The 18,781-nt window shown below is 50.7% G+C and overlaps 1 protein-coding gene across 2 annotated transcripts; it reads left to right on the plus strand.

Moving 5' to 3' along the window:
* The first annotated feature begins 370 nt into the window (after positions 1-370).
* AHCY (adenosylhomocysteinase) lies at positions 371-16,553 on the plus strand. Of its 2 annotated transcripts, none has more exons than XM_082358901.1 (10): positions 371-529; positions 5,923-6,113; positions 7,266-7,341; positions 9,023-9,172; positions 10,059-10,171; positions 10,645-10,852; positions 10,944-11,031; positions 11,133-11,250; positions 12,057-12,251; positions 15,662-16,553. In XM_082358901.1, the coding sequence occupies exons 1-10, from the start codon at positions 502-504 to the stop codon at positions 15,791-15,793; spliced, it is 1,299 nt and encodes a 432-aa protein (XP_082215027.1). In that variant the 5' UTR covers positions 371-501; the 3' UTR covers positions 15,794-16,553. The 2 variants fall into 2 exon arrangements, with proteins under 2 accessions (XP_082215027.1, XP_082215028.1); XM_082358902.1 differs by lacking the exon at positions 371-529 and adding an exon at positions 793-1,114.
* The last annotated feature ends 2,228 nt before the right edge of the window (positions 16,554-18,781 follow it).

The raw sequence follows: 18,781 nt of genomic DNA on the forward strand, positions 1-18,781 counted from the left end.
GGAGGGTGGAAGGTCTAGGATGTGCTAGGAACTTGACATATTGCAAGTTAGAATCTGTATGGTAGGTATCATTCTGCCCGCTTTACTGAAGAAGAAACTGAGGTTCGGGGAAGTGAACTGGTTGGAATTTCAGTTTCACCCGGTTTTGACATCGGTTTCACTGGTTGAACGAATGAAAGAAAGAACGGCCTCGAGTTAGTTCTCAGGCCTATACCCGATCTCCCTTCGCTGCCCAGGGTGGGAGGTGGAAGGACCGCATGGGAAAAAAACAGCGCTCAGCAGGGACCAAAGTCCACTCCGGCCCCGCCCCCGTGCGTTTGCCCCGCCCCTATGGCTCAGCTCCAGCGGGACTCATGAATATGCAAGCCAGGGGAAGATATTTAAAGGCGCCGGCGCCACGCGCAGGTCCCTACCCGGCGCCGCCTGACCCGCTCCTGTCTCCAGTCCGCGGCTCCGCACCCTTCGCCTGTGTCCATCACTCCGTGCGGAAACGCCGCCGGCATGTCGGACAAGCTGCCTTACAAAGTCGGTGAGTTCCAGGACGTGCAGCCGGCCGCGTCTGCTCCGCCTCCGCTGGGGGCCTGTTGAGGCGGCTGCCGCGGAGCCGACCCGGGGCGCTCTGAAAGACCCCCCTTGAATCGCCGGCACAGCGCGGTCTTGGCCGCGCGAGGCCGTCTGGGGGTTGGAGTTCTCCCGCCGCCGCGAGCGGGTCTTCGGAGGCGGCCGCGGACTATGCGTCCCGGCGTGCCCCGCGAGGCCGGTGCAGCGGCGAGGCCCGCGGAGCGGCGAACTGGCGGCGTGTTCCGCCCGAGCCGCCTGGGGCAGGCGGGCAGCGCGCACCTGGCCGCGGCCTGGGACCAGTGGCACCTGCCGGGACCTACACTAGGGGGCCTGGATCCTGCCTCCTGGGCCTGGACCGGCTCTTTGGCTAACTTGGTGGTCCCGGGCAAGTGCCCACCCTCTCTGGGCCTCCTACAGGGAAGGCGAGGGCACTGGGGCCCCGAAGGGCACGTGGGGAGAGGCCTGGAGACTGAGCCCAAGGCCGGGCTAGTCCACTTACCAGGGACTTAGGGCTTGTTACTCAACCTCTTGGGGTCACCCACCTGGCCAGAAGGTACAGTCATACAGAGAATCTCGAAGAAATTTTGGAGTGGTTAGAAAACTTCTTCCTGGTGCTCTATGGATTGAAGCTGATACACTGATAGTTAACGTTTATTGGGCGTTTACTGTGGAATGGGCATTGCCTTCTACGTTTATTATAGATTAATTCATTTTATTCTAATGGCTTTTTAGGGTAGGGACTATGACTTTCTCATTTTATGATGGGTTTACTGAAACCCAGGAAAAAAGGTAACTTGCCCACATATTTACAGCTGGGAGGTGGTGGAGCAGGATATGAACCCAGGCTGTGCCCACCTTTTCACCACTGTATATAAGTGAACACATTTGGAATAACCCTAATGACCTTTCAGCAAAACCCAGTTCAGCCTGGCTAGCAATTTTTAAAGTAAATTCAAGATGCCATTCAACCTGGAGAAAAGCATCATTCATGGAGCACTTGCTATGTATCTGGGGATTTGCATTTGTTTACAGAATGATCTTTAGAGGTGGACTTTATCTCATGATACAGAGGAAGAAACTGAAGCCCTAACAGGAAGTGACTTGCAAAGACTGTGGAAAATAACAACCTACCAATAGTAGTTTATCAAGTAGCAGGCCAGAGTAGGTATTGTCCCTCTTGTGTGGATGAAACTGAAGCCCAGAAAGATTAAGCCAAGGTCCAGTGGCAGAAGTAGAATGGGGACATGTTACACTGTGGAGAGTTGGATGGGTTAGGGTTGAGGGCTTCGGGTTGTGTGGCAGCAGATAAGGCTGCATTTGGAAGTGGAGGAGCTTGGCTAGGTAGGGTTGGAGGAAGGACGCTTCCATCAGGGAGGGCACAGTGTGCCCGACCTTGCCCATATGGCATCTTCTTTAATCCTCAGGGCTCATAGAAGGTTAGGGATGATTATTCCCACTTTACAGACGAAGAAACTGAGGCTCAGAGAGGGTTTTGCTATTATGCCTCTTAGCTTGTCCTGGGACAGGTGTTACTGCAACCTCTGCAAGTCCTCAGCTCTCCTGGGCACCAAAACCCCCAGAGCTTAGAGTGCCAGACCCTCCTGTGCCCTTGGAGTTGAGGGACCCACGAAAACACCAGGGCTGACACAGCTGTCCTGAGGGCAGTGAAAGAGTTCTTTTTGGCTAGAGGGACAGGTGGTGGCAGAGAGGGTGAAGCTTAGGATAGGACAGGAACCATTGTCCACTACTGCTGTGCCCCTCCCAGGAGCCTCTGGCTCTAGCCCTCCCTGGCCACCAGTCCTGCCTCTGCCATTGACTGGTTGTGGAACCTGGGGCAAACCCTTCTCTGAGCCTTTCCTCATTCGTAAATGCTGGGAGTTGGACTAGGTTCAGATTTGTTTCTTGTTTGCTAACCCTGTCTCGTGCCAGCCCCTTTCGTGGACCTTCTCTCATTCAGTCCTAACAACAAGTGTGGCTGGTCAACATTTGCGGACCCCTTCTCTGTGCCAGGCCCAGCTGGGCACTAGAGATACAAGGGTGACTCAAGGATGAGGGTGGGACAGACATGCATACGGATAATACAGTAGTACTGTCTCCATTTTATAAGTGAGGAGATCTGCCCAATTCTCTGTCTCCGTGGCCACCACCTCGGTCCTGGTCTCCCTCCTCACAGGTCTCCCCGGGTCTGTTGCTCCACAGATACATGCAGCAACCAAAGAGGGCTTTTCGGAAGACAAGTCTGGTCATGATACTCCCCTTAAAACTCTATAGGAATAAAGTCCTGATTCATCATCTTACTCCCTCTACTAGAGTCACCCTGGCACACTCTGTTCCTCCAGCAACAAAATACCAAGTTCTTTCCTGTTTCCAGGTTTTTGTTGAGCCCCTCCTGTGTGCCAGGTACTGTATCAGGTGCTGGGGAGGAGCCTTCCAGGGTAAGAGAGCTGCTTGGTTAAAGCCCTGAGGTGGGAATGAGTTTAGCTCACCCGGAGGTTCGTGTGGTTAAGCAACTAGAGAGGGGGAGAAGAGGGTGGAGAGGTGGGGGAGAAGGGTGGGCAGCCACCTGGGTAGGACCCTAAAGCCATGTGATGAGTTAGGATTTTATTCATGGTTAAGGGGAAGCCATTGGATGTTGCCTTGTTTTTTACTTGAGCAGAAGAATGGAGGTGATACATTTTAAAATTGAAAAGTTTGTTTCTCTGACTTCTGTGGGGAGAATAGTACGTGGGAGCAGGGAGACCAGTGAGGAGGTGGCTTCAGTGATCCAAGGTGGTGAGATGCTGTTGGATTGCTTGTATTGGGGATGTTGAGCCAACAGTGTGCTGATGGGTTGAAAGGGGGTGCAAGGGAGAAAGAGAAAGCAAGAAATCGTTAAGTTTTTGGCTGGAGCAGCTGGTCGAATGGTGGTTTCATTTTCTAAAATGGGAAGATTTGGGGAGTGACAAGTTTGGGGGTGAGGGCAAGGAGTCATGAGGGCTCAAACTTGACACATAATCCAGTTGGGCATCCAAATTGAGATGCTGAATAGGCAGTTGGATTATATGAGTCTCAAGTTCAGGGGAGAAGATTGGGCTGGAGACGAATGTGTGGGAGACATTTCCATAGAAAAGGTATTTCAAGCCATAAAATGGGATGAGCTCATCTGGTAGGAGAGAAGAGGGAGATGATGAAGCCCTGAGAGCTTCCAAACTTTAGAGTCTGTAACAGGAAGAGGAGCCAGGAAGGTGGTAGGGAAGCCACAGAAAGACAGGCATAGAAGCCAAGCAAAGAAAGGGTTTCAGAAGGAGAGAGTACTTACTGCTATTCGTGCTGCAGGGAGAACCATGAACATAGGTAATTGACCATTAGTTATGGGGATTAGGCCTTACAGAGACCTTGAGAAGAGCAGTTTTAGTGGAGTAGTGAAGTCATCAAGGAGGTAAAATGATATGGGATCAGGCCCCACAGAGCAGAGATAGCCCAGTCTGTTGTAACAAAGGAATGCCTGGTCTGTAACTACATGTGAGGAGGACTAGTGGATTCCCTGGAGGAAAAGTGGCATAGTTCTGAATTCTTCTCGATGAATTGTGAAGTGAGGTCATCAGTTGATGAGGAAAGGTTAGAAGTTTGGAGTGGAAAAGGTGGTAAATTTACTAAGAAGGTGTAATAGGATTGCTGGAGTGTCCCTTGAGATTTGTGGTCTTAATAAATGAAACTCTTGGTGTGGTCATCATTTTCCTCCTGCTGGGCTCAATGACTTGGGTGCAGTGGAGGGCTGGGTTTAACCAGGGTGGGAGTTTTGCTGAGGAGTTCTCAGAGAACAAGAGGGTAGAAGGGACAGTGGAATCTAAATTGTGGAAGATGTTGAGAACATGAAGGGTGCAGTGAGGTACAGTGATAATCGTAGGATAAATGGATTAAAGGTTCTGACCTGACCCGTTGCAGCTTTATTGGAGTTTGGGCTCTAGACAGAGAGTATTGGAAAGATGGGACATGGCCAGAGTCGGTCGCTTGAAATCAAGATTTCTAAGGGAGAGTATCATGGGTGATGGCCTGCCAAAGTGGGCAGGGGTTGGAGGGGGTGTGTGTTGAGGCACAGTGGGAGTAGTCCCTCCCATGGGGGGGTATATTTCATCTGTGAAGTTGTTTAGATGTACAGTAGGAAGCAGAGTGACTTAGTTGGTTTTATTATTTATTACTAAATTCTCTATAGTCCTTTCCCTCCCACCCACCACCCCTTTTGGGTGATTGGCAGGATCTAAGCTCCCCTAAAGATAAAAATCACGACGAGTTCCAGGCCCCATCCTAGACCTACTGAATCTGATTCCGCAGTGGAGATTTGTAAGCATGCCAGATGACCCTTATCCGGGAAGTTTGCAAACACTGACCTAGGGACTGACCTTGAGAATGGGCTAGTGTGGCAGGGGAGGGAGGGTGAGATTATAAGGGACAGGAGTAGTATTCATTGTACTATGCCATTTTATATAAGGGACTTGAGCGTTCGAGAATTTTGGTATCCCCAGGCGTTCCCGGAACCAATCCGCTGTAGTTACCAAGGGATGACTAATAACATCGAAGCCAGAGAATGCAGATTAGTGTCAAAGTCCCAATGATCATGCTAACTGAACCCCAAAATTCAGCAGTTAACCCACGAGTTACAGGCAGGGCGGGCCTGGGTAGGTCTCTATGTGGAAGAACACACTTCCTGCAGGTAGGTTGGCTGCTGCTTGCTTGCAAAAGACGGGAGACCTGAACTGCGCATGCCCAGTTTATTCCTCCTAAGTTTACTAGTTAGACAAGTCACTCCACCTCCCCTGGGGCAGAGAGAGGCCAAGAGTGTTAGTTACACAGATGAGTTCCCTCCATGTGGAGAGAAACATTAGGAGTGGAGAAGCATTTTTATATCTTCAAGGAGATTAAGGAGCTGTGCCGAGTCCAAGGTGTTAGATTATATCATTTATGAGTGCTGAAGTCACCAGGAGTGATGACTAGGAATGTGGAGAGCCAGGAGCTAAAATCTTTAGGGAATGAGGACGTTGGTAGGTGGCAGCAGAAAGGGTAGCAGGAGGTATATATAGGCTGATAGCTATTTTTCAAGGGGGCACTTACCCGTGTTGTAATATTCATGGTCCTGTGTGATTCTTTGATTAAATGTGTTCTCCCACAAGGCTATAAGTAAGCTGTGGTTACTGGCAGGGACCATGTCTTTCTTTTTTGACTGCCCTGGCTCCATAAATCCTTGTTGAATGAGTGAGAGAGTGCAGTGACCGGATTACCCAGTCTAGTGTTTCTTGCCCGCAAGTGGATGAGTGCTGAGTGGCAGTGCTTTGTGGTTGGCGGGATGCGGTGGTTCACGAACTCCCATCCATCCTGCCCCCACAGCTGACATCAGCCTGGCCGCCTGGGGACGCAAGGCCCTGGACCTCGCAGAGAATGAGATGCCGGGCCTGATGCGCATGCGGGAGATGTACTCGGCCTCCAAACCACTGAAGGGCGCCCGCATTGCCGGCTGCCTGCACATGACCGTGGAGACAGCTGTCCTCATTGAGACCCTCGTTGCCCTGGGTGCTGAGGTGAGGCCCGCAGCAGCAGTTCTTGTGCAGTGGGGAACTCCAGTCTTGTGCCCTCTCAGGCCCAGCAGGGGCTCCAGCTACAGCCTTGTCACAGTGCCCCCCACCTCCATTTGTCGTGACTGTCCTGCAGATTTTCTCTCGCTGGGAAGACGGCGTCTGACTGCCCTCAGTTCACATTCTCCTGACTGGGGAGCTCTGATAGGAAAAACTCAAGCCCGGCGTTCTACTGAGTCACCGAAGGACTGGCTCTCCTAGGCCCTCCTGGGGTCATGTGCCTGCCCTTGGCCAATCATGGCTGCTGGAAGGATGGCACGCTCTGATTGGTTCAGCCTGGGTTATGTGTACCAATGATTGCAGCTCTTCCGACTTCTCTGGGGGCAAGATGTTTCCCAAAGCAGGGGGCAGGGCAGAGCAGCAAAAGCCAGCTACAGAATACACCAGGGTTCAGTCCTTGCACCTCTTCTTTCTTTTATACACTCACACTCTTGGCAATCTGATTTTATGGCTTTAAATACTGTCTGTATGGTGATGACTTCCAGTTATATGTACTAGCCTGGACTTCTCCCTGGAACTCCAGACTTGGATACCCAGCAGCTGATGTATCACCTCCACTTGGAGATCTGAGTGACATCTCAGCCTCAACATGTCCAAAGGAACTCATGATTTCCTTCTCTTCTTGGAGGCTTCCCCGTGTAGGCAGATGCAGACTTCAGCCTTACAGGCCCTCTCAGTTCAAGAACCTGGGGTCGTCCCTGACTCCTCTTGCTCTCTTACTCCAACAACGAACCCTGCAGCAAATCCTGTCAGCTCAGCCCTCAAAGTACACGCATCATCACCTCCACTGCTAGAGGTGCATTTCTTGTCTGAACTCTGACAACAGCTTCTGCCCTGTCTCCTTGCTTCTGTGTGGAGCCTTTTCCCTTCCACACAGCAGAGCCATGTTTTAACATAAGTTGGGTCTTGTCAGTGCTCTGGCTCCCATCCACTCCCATCCACTGGTTGCCATTTGCAACCCAGCCTGAGGTTGCAGAACTGGCTGGATGTAGATCCCGAGCCTCTTGGCCCTAGCTCCCCGGCTTTTTCTTATCCCTGTCCAGTGACCTTGGTCTTCTGAACTGTCTGTGACCAACCCTGTTTTGCTGGCTCTTTCAGGTGCGGTGGTCCAGCTGCAATATCTTCTCCACTCAGGACCATGCAGCAGCTGCCATTGCCAAGGCTGGCATTCCAGGTGAGGCCAGCTTGCTTCTGAGGGACGCAGGAATGCATGAAGTGGCTCTGCTTTTTCCTGTTTGCTCCACTGACTTGTACTGCTACAGACTTGCTGGCGGTAGAGGAGAGGAGTCATGGCCACAGAATCCTAGCCTAGTGACCCATTGGAAAGAACTGTTTTGTCCAACTGTCATCTAAAATCCTATTGAAGGCACTTACTTGCCCAGTTCAAGTCATGTGATCAGGAAGGGTGGGATCTAATGATTGGGAACCACACGATGTTGAAGAGGGGAAATTCTTTAAAGGAATGATGTGGGTCTGTTTCTGAAAGAATCAGGGAGGGATACTGGGCAGAAAAAAAGTCTCAGAGGTCCATTGCATAGTATCTGATGGTTTGGGCGCTGGGGAAGTACCAGGACCAAAGAGGAAAGACTTTCTCACAAGCTGCTGGAGAAATAGGCACAAGTCTGCCTGGGCTTGAGGAGGGCAGTGGTTAGCTCTGATGATGATGGAATAGGACATTCACAGTTCCTTCTAACCAGCCACAGGTGGAGGGTAAAGAGTGGGGGAGGACCTCTCCAGAGACTGACCAAGGCTGGATTGGCCTGTCTCCAACTCCTCAGCCTAGTTTGGGCTCCATGGCCCTTTTCTGGGAAAGGTTTTGTTTTTAATGCCATTGTCTGCCCCAATTTGGGGGAGGGGAAGCTGGCCCTGCTTTGGCAGGTGTCCTTTGTTCACAGGAGGTTCATGGGAGCCCCACACCTGTGTCTCAGTTGTACCATATGATGGGAGGAGCCTGGGCTGGCAGTCAGGAGCCCTGGGTTCTTTTTTTTTGGCTGTGCCATGTGGCTTGCAAGATCTTAGTTCCCCGACCAGGGATCAAACCTGGGCGCCTAGCAGTGGAAGCGCAGAGTCCTAACCACTGGTCTGCCCTCGAATTCCCAGGAGCCCTGCCTGGGTTCTGATGCCTGCTCAGGAATGCCATGCTGAGTGACCTGGGCACATCTTAGCCCCTCTCTGGGCATCTGTAAATGATGATGATGGTAATGGCTGCCTCACAGGGTTTCTGTGAGGAAAAATGAGATGGGGCATGAAGCAGTTAGAGTAATGTCTGGCACAGAGAAAGTGCTCCATACATGGTAGCTGCCGTTAGTAATTTTTGGCCAGACTTTGCCTAGGATAACCTACCACAGAGACTGCTGGCCCATCAAGTCCTTTCAGTGCATAATGAATCTTGGATCTTGTCTCGCTTGGGTCCACCTGAGTGTGGCTTCCTGCCCCTGTGCACCTCCATCCTAGCAGTAGGCATTGTGGGTAGGAGCCCTGGTCACTGGGTTGGAGGCCCAGACAGAAGAGGTAGGAAAGGAAATAATTATTTCCAGATACCTATATATGGGGGGGGGGGGTCCGTACTTGGCCTCTGTCTCACATAATCCGTACTATTATAGATGAGGAAACTGAGGCTCAGAGAGGTGAAGTGATTTTCCCAAAGTCACACAGCTGGTGAGTGCAGAACCAGGATTTGCACTCAGATTTCTCTGGCTCCAAGTTGTGTTCTTACCATTGCTGAGTCCTCAGAGGGGCTAGAGGTGGCAGGGGATGGGAATTAGGAAGGAGATAGTATTGGCTCTATCCAGGTGGGTCCCTGGAGCAGGTGCCAGTGGGGAGGGCCAGGCCCTGATATGCCACTCACTCTCCAGTGTACGCCTGGAAGGGTGAAACGGACGAGGAATATCTGTGGTGCATTGAGCAGACGCTGTACTTCAAGGACAGGCCCCTCAACATGATTCTGGATGATGGTGGTGACCTCACCAACCTCATCCACACCAAGTACCCACAGCTCCTGTCAGGTGAGTAGGACGGGTGGATGGGCTGGGCGCTAGTGGTTTAAACGGGGCCTGCTTGCCCACATGAAAGCAGCAGGCCTGGCAGGACTCCCAGTGCCTCGAGCAGCAGATTCTGTGGAAGATGGGAGAACAGCAGGCTCCTGTAGGCGTGCTAGGGCCCGGCTTCGGGGCTAGGCGGCTAGGGGAGGCCTGGCTGAGCTGATGACCCAAGGGCAAGCCAAGGCAAGGGCTGAGAACAGCTGGGAATGCGTCAGCTTTGTTAAAAGCGGGTGGGGAGGAAAGTGGGGTAGTGTAGTGAGTGCAAAGGCCCTGAGGCAGGAAAGGATAGACCATTCATAAAACAGAAAGTTAGCTAGCATGGCAGCTTCCTTCACTGGGGAGAATTGCAGGTTGTGGCTGGAGCTTTAGTGAAGATCAGATCTGTAAAGACTTAATAGAATAGACTGAGAAAAGAGTTTGGTTTGATCCTGAGAGTAAAGGGAAATAATTCGATGGTACTGAAAAGACTTCCCTGCAAATGTATATGTTAAAAATGGCTACTGTGTAGAGGATGAGTTGTGGCTGGGACAGGCAAGCGATGATGGTGGCAGGGACTAGGGCAGTGACAGTGCACGTGGAGAGTTGGGGAGTTGTTGGGAGGTAGAATCATTAGGCCTGGTGATGGTAGTGGCTCCTCCCTCATGCTGGCCTAGGTGATTAGGTGGACTGTGGTGTCCGTTACAGAGATAGGAACCCAGAAGGAGGAGCGGCTTTAGGAGGCAAAGATGAGGAATTTGGGTGAGTTCAGTTGTGGGATCTCTGAGGCTCTTGGAGTTTCATCCCAGATGCCACCCTGTCCCTTGGTCCACTCCTTCCTGGCCTGAAATTCATCCCCTCCTCTCTTGTTCAGGCATCCGAGGCATCTCCGAAGAGACCACAACGGGGGTCCACAACCTGTACAAGATGATGGCCAACGGAATCCTGAAGGTGCCTGCCATCAATGTCAACGACTCTGTCACCAAGGTGAGCCTGTGGGGCAGTGATGGCTCCAGCTGTTGGTTCCCAGAGCAGCTCAGGAGTAGGCCTTGCAGAAAGTCCCCTGGGAAGGCTGCAGGCTAGGGGCTTAGCCCTCATTTGAGGGGGAAAAGGGGTTGTAGACTTAGGGTAATGAGGCAAAGCATTAAAGGCATTAAAGAGGCAAAGAACTGTGCAGTGAGCCTCAGAGCTGGGCATCAAGAGGTTTAACGTGAAGCAGATTCTTTGACTGGGCAATCTCTCATAGTTGATTCGCAGGAAGCCTTCTGGACTGGCAGAGAAAGGCCAGGGAGAAAGTTGTGGGACTGAGCAGGGCAAGGGGCACATGAGCACATTAGCTGGTGGGGAGAAGTCCCAGGAGGTGATCAGCCCAAGGCCCGCCAGGCTGAGATGTTGAGAGTGGGTCTGAGGCCCCAGGGCCTTGCCTGCCCCCGTAGCCGCCTTGCCCCCTCTCCTTTCAGAGCAAGTTTGACAACCTCTATGGCTGCCGGGAGTCCCTCATAGATGGCATCAAGCGGGCCACGGATGTGATGATTGCGGGCAAGGTGGCGGTGGTAGCAGGCTATGGCGACGTGGGCAAGGGCTGTGCCCAGGCCCTGAGGGGCTTCGGGGCCCGCGTCATCATCACGGAGATCGACCCCATCAACGCGCTTCAGGCTGCCATGGAGGGTATGATAGGGTGAAGGTTGGTTGTCAGCCACTGGGGCCAGAGGGGGGGCAAGGCCACCCTGGATGACGCACAGACGCTGTCCCTACACAGGCTATGAGGTGACCATCATGGATGAGGCCTGTCAGGAGGGCAACATCTTTGTCACCACCACGGGCTGTATCGACATCATCCTCGGCAGGTAGGCGCCAGGTGGGGGGGTCCCAGGGAGTGAAGGAGGGGGCAGGCTTGCAGCTGCTCTTGGTCCCTGACAGTCTGTCACAGGCTGGGGCTCCTCCACAGGCACTTTGAACAGATGAAAGATGACGCCATTGTGTGTAACATCGGACACTTTGACGTGGAGATTGATGTCAAGTGGCTGAACGAGAACGCTGTGGAGAAGGTGAACATCAAGCCCCAGGTGAGAAGCCCCAGCCCTGCCAGCAGGCTTGGTGGATGGAGCGCCAAGGGGGGCGTGCTCGTAGGCTGGCCGTCAAGCAAGTCAGATGACGAGGGTCTGGCAACCTGGGCCGTGGGATGGGTGCAAGAGGGACTGGTTTCAGGGCTGCTTAAATTGAATCTTGGAGTGCGGCCAAGGCATCCCCATTTTTAAAGGTCCCAAGATGATTCCGATGTGCAGCCAAGGTTGAGTACCACCGCATTCAACTTGTTACTAGGCATGGTGATTGAGAACATGGGATCTGTCCTCAGACTGTCCAGGCTCATGTTGCAGCCGCTTTGTAATGTGTGGCTCTGGACAAAGAACTTAACCCTTTAAACTTCAGATTCTTTATCTGTGGAATGGGGATAATAGCAGTACTTAATTTACAGGTTTGTTAGTAGGATTAAATGTGATAATTTTATATATATATTGTGTATATATGTATATATGGTTATATGTATGTTCTTAGCCCAGGGCACATGCCAGTAATAATAATAACATTAGCTAATACGTAGTACTTAAACTAAGTGCCTTGTACATGTCAGCTCTTTAAATTCTCACAGCAGACCTATGAGGTCTGCTGCTCAGAGTTGCATAACAAATACTGACTCTTATTAATTGCGTGTGCCAGGCCCTGTGCTGGAGGTTGTTCTGGGGCAGTCCAGGCCCTTTGTGGGCCCTGCTGGAGGTCGGGAGGCCTGCTGGACAGGAGGGTAGGATGAGGATAGGGGTGGACACTGGGAGCTGTGCCCACCAGCCCTTACCACTGTGCTGCCCACTTGCAGGTGGACCGCTACTTGTTGAAGAACGGGCGCCGCATCATCATTCTGGCCGAGGGTCGGCTGGTCAACCTGGGCTGCGCCATGGGCCACCCCAGCTTCGTGATGAGCAACTCCTTCACCAACCAGGTGCTGGCGCAGATTGAGCTGTGGACCCACCCAGACAAGTATCCCGTCGGGGTCCACTTCCTGCCCAAGAAGGTGGGTTCCTACCTCCACCCCTGGCCAAGGGTCATGTGTCCAGCCCTGGGCTCTCCATGCAGGCCTTGCCAGAGTTCATACAGCACTCGCCTCTCCACTCTCTTGAAGATCTTCACAGGGTCCTCCACAGGGCAGAAATCATTCTCTCCTTTTAACAGAGGAGGAAATTGGGGCCCAAAGCAGGGGATAACTCCCAGAGTGGCAGGGCTGGGTGGTGAGAGGAGCATGGGCTTTGGAGTGAGACACACCCAGGTTTGAATCTCACCCGTACCACTTAGAGGCTGTGTAACTGTGCCTCCATTTCCTTATCTGTAAAATGAAGGTGATATTACCTCTTTAAGGATTGTGAGGATTTCCTTACATCACAGGTCACAAACCCACATGCCCACAGGGATTGGGCAGGTAAATGGCCTGGGTGGGAACTGAGCAAAGAGCACATGCCCCAGTTGAAGAGGTTGGCTGCCTGTCATCAACCTGGACCCACTGGACCAGGGCTCCTGACGTTTCAAAGGAAGCCAGATATCAGTATATTTGTGTGAAATATTCAGTTTTTAAATATAACCAGGTTGGTTAACTTGGAAGTGTTTGTAAGCCGAATGCAGCCTACAGGCTGCGTGATTGTGGCCTTGGAATGGGATGATGCCACTAACACACTGAGCATGGCACCTGACGTGTTGTGCGCGTGTGGTCTGATTAACCATGACAATGAGGTCGTCTGACGTCAAATCCAGTGCTTGTCCTAACACCCCCTGCAACTGCCCTCTCCCACAGGTCAGAACACTATGTTTTAGTCCTGGCTTTTTTTTTTGCCAGTGTCATGGGTGAACTTGGCTTTGCTACTTTGCCTGACTGGGCCTCAGTTTCCTTCTCAGCTAAATGGTAAGAGTAGCTCTTGCTTCCAGCCCTTGGCTGCTGGAGAGGCTGCGGTGGAGTCTTCATACCACTCCTCCCACCCTTTGAAAAGCTGGTCTGCCAACTGATGAGAAGTAGGAAGAGGCTGGGTTGTCTGCCCCCGAGCCAGCCAACTCCTTTCCCCCTAGTCTTCCTCAGGCACTGTCTTGCCTGACCAGATGTTTTACCTGTAAGGGCCTCAGGGGGCTGTCCTGTCCTGGGCAGCCTGCCAGGTTCCCATGCTGGTTGTGCGGTTAAAAAAGTCTCATTCGACCCCTCATCTGATCTCAGTTGGAGGAAATACGGCTGTGAATATAGTGAGAGATTGGGCAGGCCTTTAAAATGAGGCCGGGGTTGGAAGTGAGAAGGCAAAGAGCTCACCTCCTACCCCAGCACCTGGCCCCATCCTATCTTCTTCCTTCATCACTGCCAAGATACGGGTTGGGGACAGGCTTCACATCTCACATGCGAGATGTGGGCAAGGGATTATGTACCTTGGTTAACAAGGAAAGAGAGAGCAGCCACCATTTCTTAAGGTACTTGCACCAAGCGCTCTTGAATATCACTGATCTCTATACCAGCTCTGAGAGACCCAGCCTACAGATGAAGAAACTAAGCTTCAGAGGGTGACTTGCCTCCACAGCTGCAAAGTATTGGGCCAGGAGTGCATCGCACCCCTGCCTGTCCAAGTTGTTAACCGTTATGACACACTGCCTCCTGGGTACGGGGAGCAGGGAGAAGGAAGGGTGTTCTCGGCTAAGCCAGGCCAAGAGAAGGGAGAATTCATTGTGTCCTCTGGGCACTGGAGACCTTCATTCTGCCTCCAGAGCTGACATGGACTTAGGACTTAGGGGTGGGCTCTGCTCCTGCCTTTGCCTGCCTCTCCCCAGTTTCTTCATTTGTTAAATAGAAGAATAAACCCTGGCCTCCTTCTTAAGGGTGTTTGTGAGCCTCTAATGAGACCGTGAGTGTGAAACCACTTGGAAATGTAAAGCTCTCTGGGCTGGGCTGTGGTTAAAGGCTATTGCGCCATTATGGGATGGGACTTGGGGGTAGAAAGAGGCCCTACCTGGAGCTGGACGCTGAGAAAGTGAGAGCCCCGCTTAGGGTTGATCCTTCTCTAAGTACAGCCACTTGCCCTTCTTCTCAGGCCCTCTTTATGCATTTCAGCACTGGTCAGACTTAGAAATAGGCCTTATCTAACCCGAGCCTCTATCCTCCTTGGTTTCTGTTCTGTCTCTTCAAAGCTGCCTTGGAGACCATAACTTGAGACAAGTTATGGGACTTTGGAGCCAGGTGGACCCTGGATTCAAAACCTAGCTCTGTCATTAACTAGCTTTGTGACCTTGGGCAAGTCATTCCACCTTTCTGAGCCTTGATTTCCACATTTGTGAAAGGAGATGGCAATTTTTTTATTAGTCAGGATCCTTTAGAAACCCTGTTCAAACTGGTGTATTAGTTATCTGTTACTGTATAGCAAGTTAAATCCAAAACTTACTGGCTTAAAACAATAAACATTTATTATTTCAGTTTCTGTGGGTTGAGAGATTGAGAGCAGCGTAATTCATGAGGTTGTAGTCGAGATGTCAGCCAGGGCTGCAGTCATCTGAAGGCTTGACTGGAGCTGGAAGATCCACTTCACATCACTGTTGGCAGGTGGTTCCTTGCCACATGCGTATCTCCATAGGGCTGCTTAAGTTTCCTCATGAGATGGCAGCTGGCCTCCCCCAGATCCAGGGGGAGAGCAAAGGAGGAAGCTGAAGTGCCTTTTAGGACCCAGTCTCCAAGTCACACACCACCACTTCTGCTTTATTCTATTCATTAGAATTGAGTCACTCAAGGGGTGAGGAATTAGGCTCCCCCTCTTGAAGGAAGGAGTTTTATGAATTTGTAGACAAAGATTTTAAGGATGTATTTTGGAAGGCAGCTATGCTCACCACTATACCACCAGTGCTAAGGATGTATTTTGAAACAAACACAACCAGTGTAATCTAAAAAGGAACTCTATTGGTTCTGTAATGGAGGAGTCTAAGATTCAGACACTGGATCCAGGGATCCATTGGGATCAGAGCTCTTTCTCTGTCTCTTGGCTCTTTTTTCCTCCTACATTCACTTCACTTGTCAAATAGACTTGCCCCTGGTGAGCAGAGACTGATAGCCTCCCTGTTTAGGAATCCTGAAAGCCCCTGTCATGAAAATATGTCTTGTCCATAGATAAATTCCAGAGAAGCATTTTGGTTGGCTGCTTAGGTTGATGGAGGGTAAGGAAGGAGATGTAATTGATTGTCCCATTAGGGCTGCTTGGAGGGGAGGATATGGCTTGGTTCCCCCTTGAAGAAGGGGAACTGAGCAGCCAAAAGCCACACTGGAGGCTGGCTGTGAGGATAGAATGAAGTGATATGCATAACATTCCGCAGATGTCACAACAGAACAGTTCCCGCCTCTTTTTGGCAGCTAGATGCAAGTAAGGGATCCCAGAGCATGGCACTGATTCCAGCTTTTTCTGTGTTTCTCCCCAGCTGGACGAAGCAGTGGCTGAAGCCCACCTGGGCAAGCTGAATGTGAAGCTGACCAAGCTGACTGAGAAGCAGGCCCAGTACTTGGGCATGCCCTGTGATGGCCCCTTCAAACCTGATCACTACCGCTACTGAGAACCAGGCCTGCCCTTTGCTTTCCAGCTGCTGTCCTTGCCTGGGTCCCACCTCTCCTCCCCAAGAGCAAATGGCACCACCTTTGAGATTGGTTTGCTAATGTTCCCCATCAACTCCCTGGGGCTAGTCACTCAGTCTTTGGCCTCTGCTGCATCCCTCATACTGTTCCAAGTGTGGCAGGGGGAATTGAGAAGTCCCTCCTCAAGCCCTGGTCATGATAGAGGTACACGGGAGTTACCCACAGGGAGCCATGAGCTCAGGGGTTTTGGAACTGCTCACTCAGTCAGTCCTTCCTTAGAGGCTGGAAGTTGGCAGTGGTGTTCACAAAGCCCATGCACTTTACCATCCAGGCCCTCACTTGGCCTATGGACTTTATACCCATGTTCTTGGTTTACAGGTTCACTGGTTCCTCAGCCCATGACAGATGAGAAGGAGCTATGTCAAAGGGTGTGGAGGAACTGTTGGAGTTTGAACGCTCCTGAGAGCCTGGCTTAGTGCTTGGCATTCTCTTAAACCTCAGAACGATGAGGTTGGTACTTTTAGTCCCTATTTTACAGGGGTTGGAATATATTGTTAAGGGATAGCCAAGAAAGGACGAGAGAAGTGACAGCCAGAGGTTGAGAGGGGCCAGAGAAACGTAAATGTGCATTGTAACTTGATGTTCCCATCACAACTCTGGGTCAAAAAGAGATTAATTTGGTTTATAATGTTAAAAGAGAGCAAGAAGGTGGGTTAATAAAAATTTTGGTGCCTAAAAGTATTTTGAGCCTTTATTTTATAGATAATACACTGCCAACAATGTATGGTGTAAGCCAAGGGGTAATAGTCTGATGTGCTGTAATAGTCTGCTGTGTTGCGGTGTGGGGTGACAAGGGCTGCAGGCACACCCTTGGGCTTGGAAGAATGGGTAAAATGAAGAGAGAACTCTTGTGTCCAGGTGTGTCTTTTGTAAACAGCCTGTTTTTTACCCAACCTAAGAGTCATTTAATAGGTGAGATTAACCTATTTATATTTCTTGTAATCTCTGTTTGTATTTATTTCCTCTACCTTATTTTTTTCTGTTCCAATTTATAATTTCGTTTTCTCCCCATTTCCGCTTTGGCTTGATCCAGTGCTCCTTGGGGGACTGTTGTTTATTGAGCACCTACTGAGTGCTAGGTGCTTTGTAGTTTCATTAATCTCGCAACAAGCGTAGTAATATTATTATCCTAATTTTATGGATGAGAATGGAGACTTATAGAAGTTAAGCGTCTTTCCTAAAGTCCACAGTTACAAGTGGCCTCATCATGATTTAAATCACAGGAAGGTGGGTGGGAAATGGGGCTCTCTATCTGCCTAAATCGTCATTTACTGAACCCCTGTTCTGGTCTTGGAAGTCAGAGAAAAACAAGAACCCGCCTGGGAAGGGTAACTAGAGACTATTCTAAGGGTCATCCACTGCGTGGAAGGCCTGATGGGGATGCTGGGATGTTTGAGACCTAACCCCAGCCTGCTGGGAATCTCAAGCTAGAAGGAGAAGGCAGGCATACAAACAGCTTTGCCATCTCTTGGCACTTCCCTTTCTCTGCTCAGCTTTAGAGTTCAGTGTGCCTGGCAGCACTGAAAGGCAGGAGGGAAAAGGTGATGCTTGAATTGGATTTTGTTTTTGTTTTGTTTTTTAATATTTTATTTTCTTTTTATTTTTTTGGCTGTGTCAGGTCTTATGTGCAGCATTTGGGATCTTTTGTTGCAGCACGTGGGCTTCTCTCCAGTTGCATCGCTCGGACTTCTCTCTAGTTGTGGTACATGGGTTTTCTCTATCTAGCTGTGGCACGCGGGCTCCAGAGCGCATGGGCTCTGTAGTTTGCAGCATGCGGGCTCTCTAGCTGAGGCACATGAGCTCAGTAGTTGCGGTGCATGGGCTTAGTTGCCCCGTGGCATGTGGGATCTTAGTTTCCCGATCGGGGATTGAACCTGCATCCCCTCCATTGGAAGGCGGATTCTCTACCACTGGACCACAAGGGAAGTCCCTTGAAATGGATTTTGAAAGAACTAAAGATTTTTAATAGGAATTGAAGGCAAGAGCATTTTGGGCAGCAGAACAACTTAAGCAGGAGTGAGTTAGGGGGCAGGGAGTTTAACTGTAATATAGGGGGAGCTGTGAGGTAGAGGGCTAGAAAGGTGGCCTGGGAGACAGGAAGGAGAGCCCTTGAACACTAGGATGAGACCTTAGTTTTAATCCTTGAGCTGCACAGATCCCTGAAACGACCCTACTTGACTGAACATTCATACTTGTGGCTTGTTTTTGTATTTTCAGCCTCTGGCTAATACCTGGTATTAATTAGTGGAGAGATTCAGAGAGGCCAAATGGCCTGACCCAAGATCACACGGTAAGTGGTGCTGCCTGGACTACACCTCAGGTTGGTCTGAGTCCTGGGCCAGGCACTTGTGTGAGACAAATGGCGAGCGTTTAAGTGAAGGTTGCTCTACTCAAGGCATGACGTTTTGACAGAAGGTAGTGGATTGCCGTTGGGGCTCTCTTTCGTATTTCTTCCTCCAGAGTTGAGTGAGAGTTGAGTACACAGGAGAACATGAGGAGATGGAGGTTGAGGCCAATCCTGCCTCTCAGATCAGCTTTCCCAACCATGAGTCCGCAGCATCATGCTTGGCATGCCCTTGGCTGTATCTGGCATCGTAACTCCACCTCTTCTACTATTTGAGTGCAAATGCATCTGAGTGATAGAAAGAAGGGCTTGTTTAGTCTAACTTTTAAAAGTATATGGTGTCAAGCAAAACCCTTGTCGATGGCCTGCGGTCTGACAGGCGTGAAGGGCTGAAAACTAGAGGATCAATAGCCCCTCCCCATGCTTTCTCGGGCTTGGATGCTCATCAAGGTATCCTGCCCAGTTAATTCTCAGCCTTTTTTTCTCCATGCATATAGTTGCTGTTGCATTAGGTTACATGAATGTATGCTATGACTCTGCTGTAAATAATTTTAAAACTTTGGTA

Source organism: Balaenoptera borealis, assembly GCF_965194805.1.
Source record: "Balaenoptera borealis genome assembly, chromosome: 16".
NCBI classification, from domain to species: Eukaryota; Metazoa; Chordata; class Mammalia; order Artiodactyla; family Balaenopteridae; genus Balaenoptera; species Balaenoptera borealis.

What these genes read in the sequence shown, in the direction of transcription:
- AHCY (XM_082358901.1), top strand. Translation starts at nt 502, where the DNA reads ATGTCGGACAAGCTGCCTTACAAAGTCG. An exon ending in TCGTTGCCCTGGGTGCTGAG is followed by an intron (nt 6,114 to 7,265) that starts GTGAGGCCCGCA and finishes TGGCTCTTTCAG; the next exon opens with GTGCGGTGGTCCAGCTGCAA. An exon ending in AGGTGAACATCAAGCCCCAG is followed by an intron (nt 11,251 to 12,056) that starts GTGAGAAGCCCC and finishes GCCCACTTGCAG; the next exon opens with GTGGACCGCTACTTGTTGAA.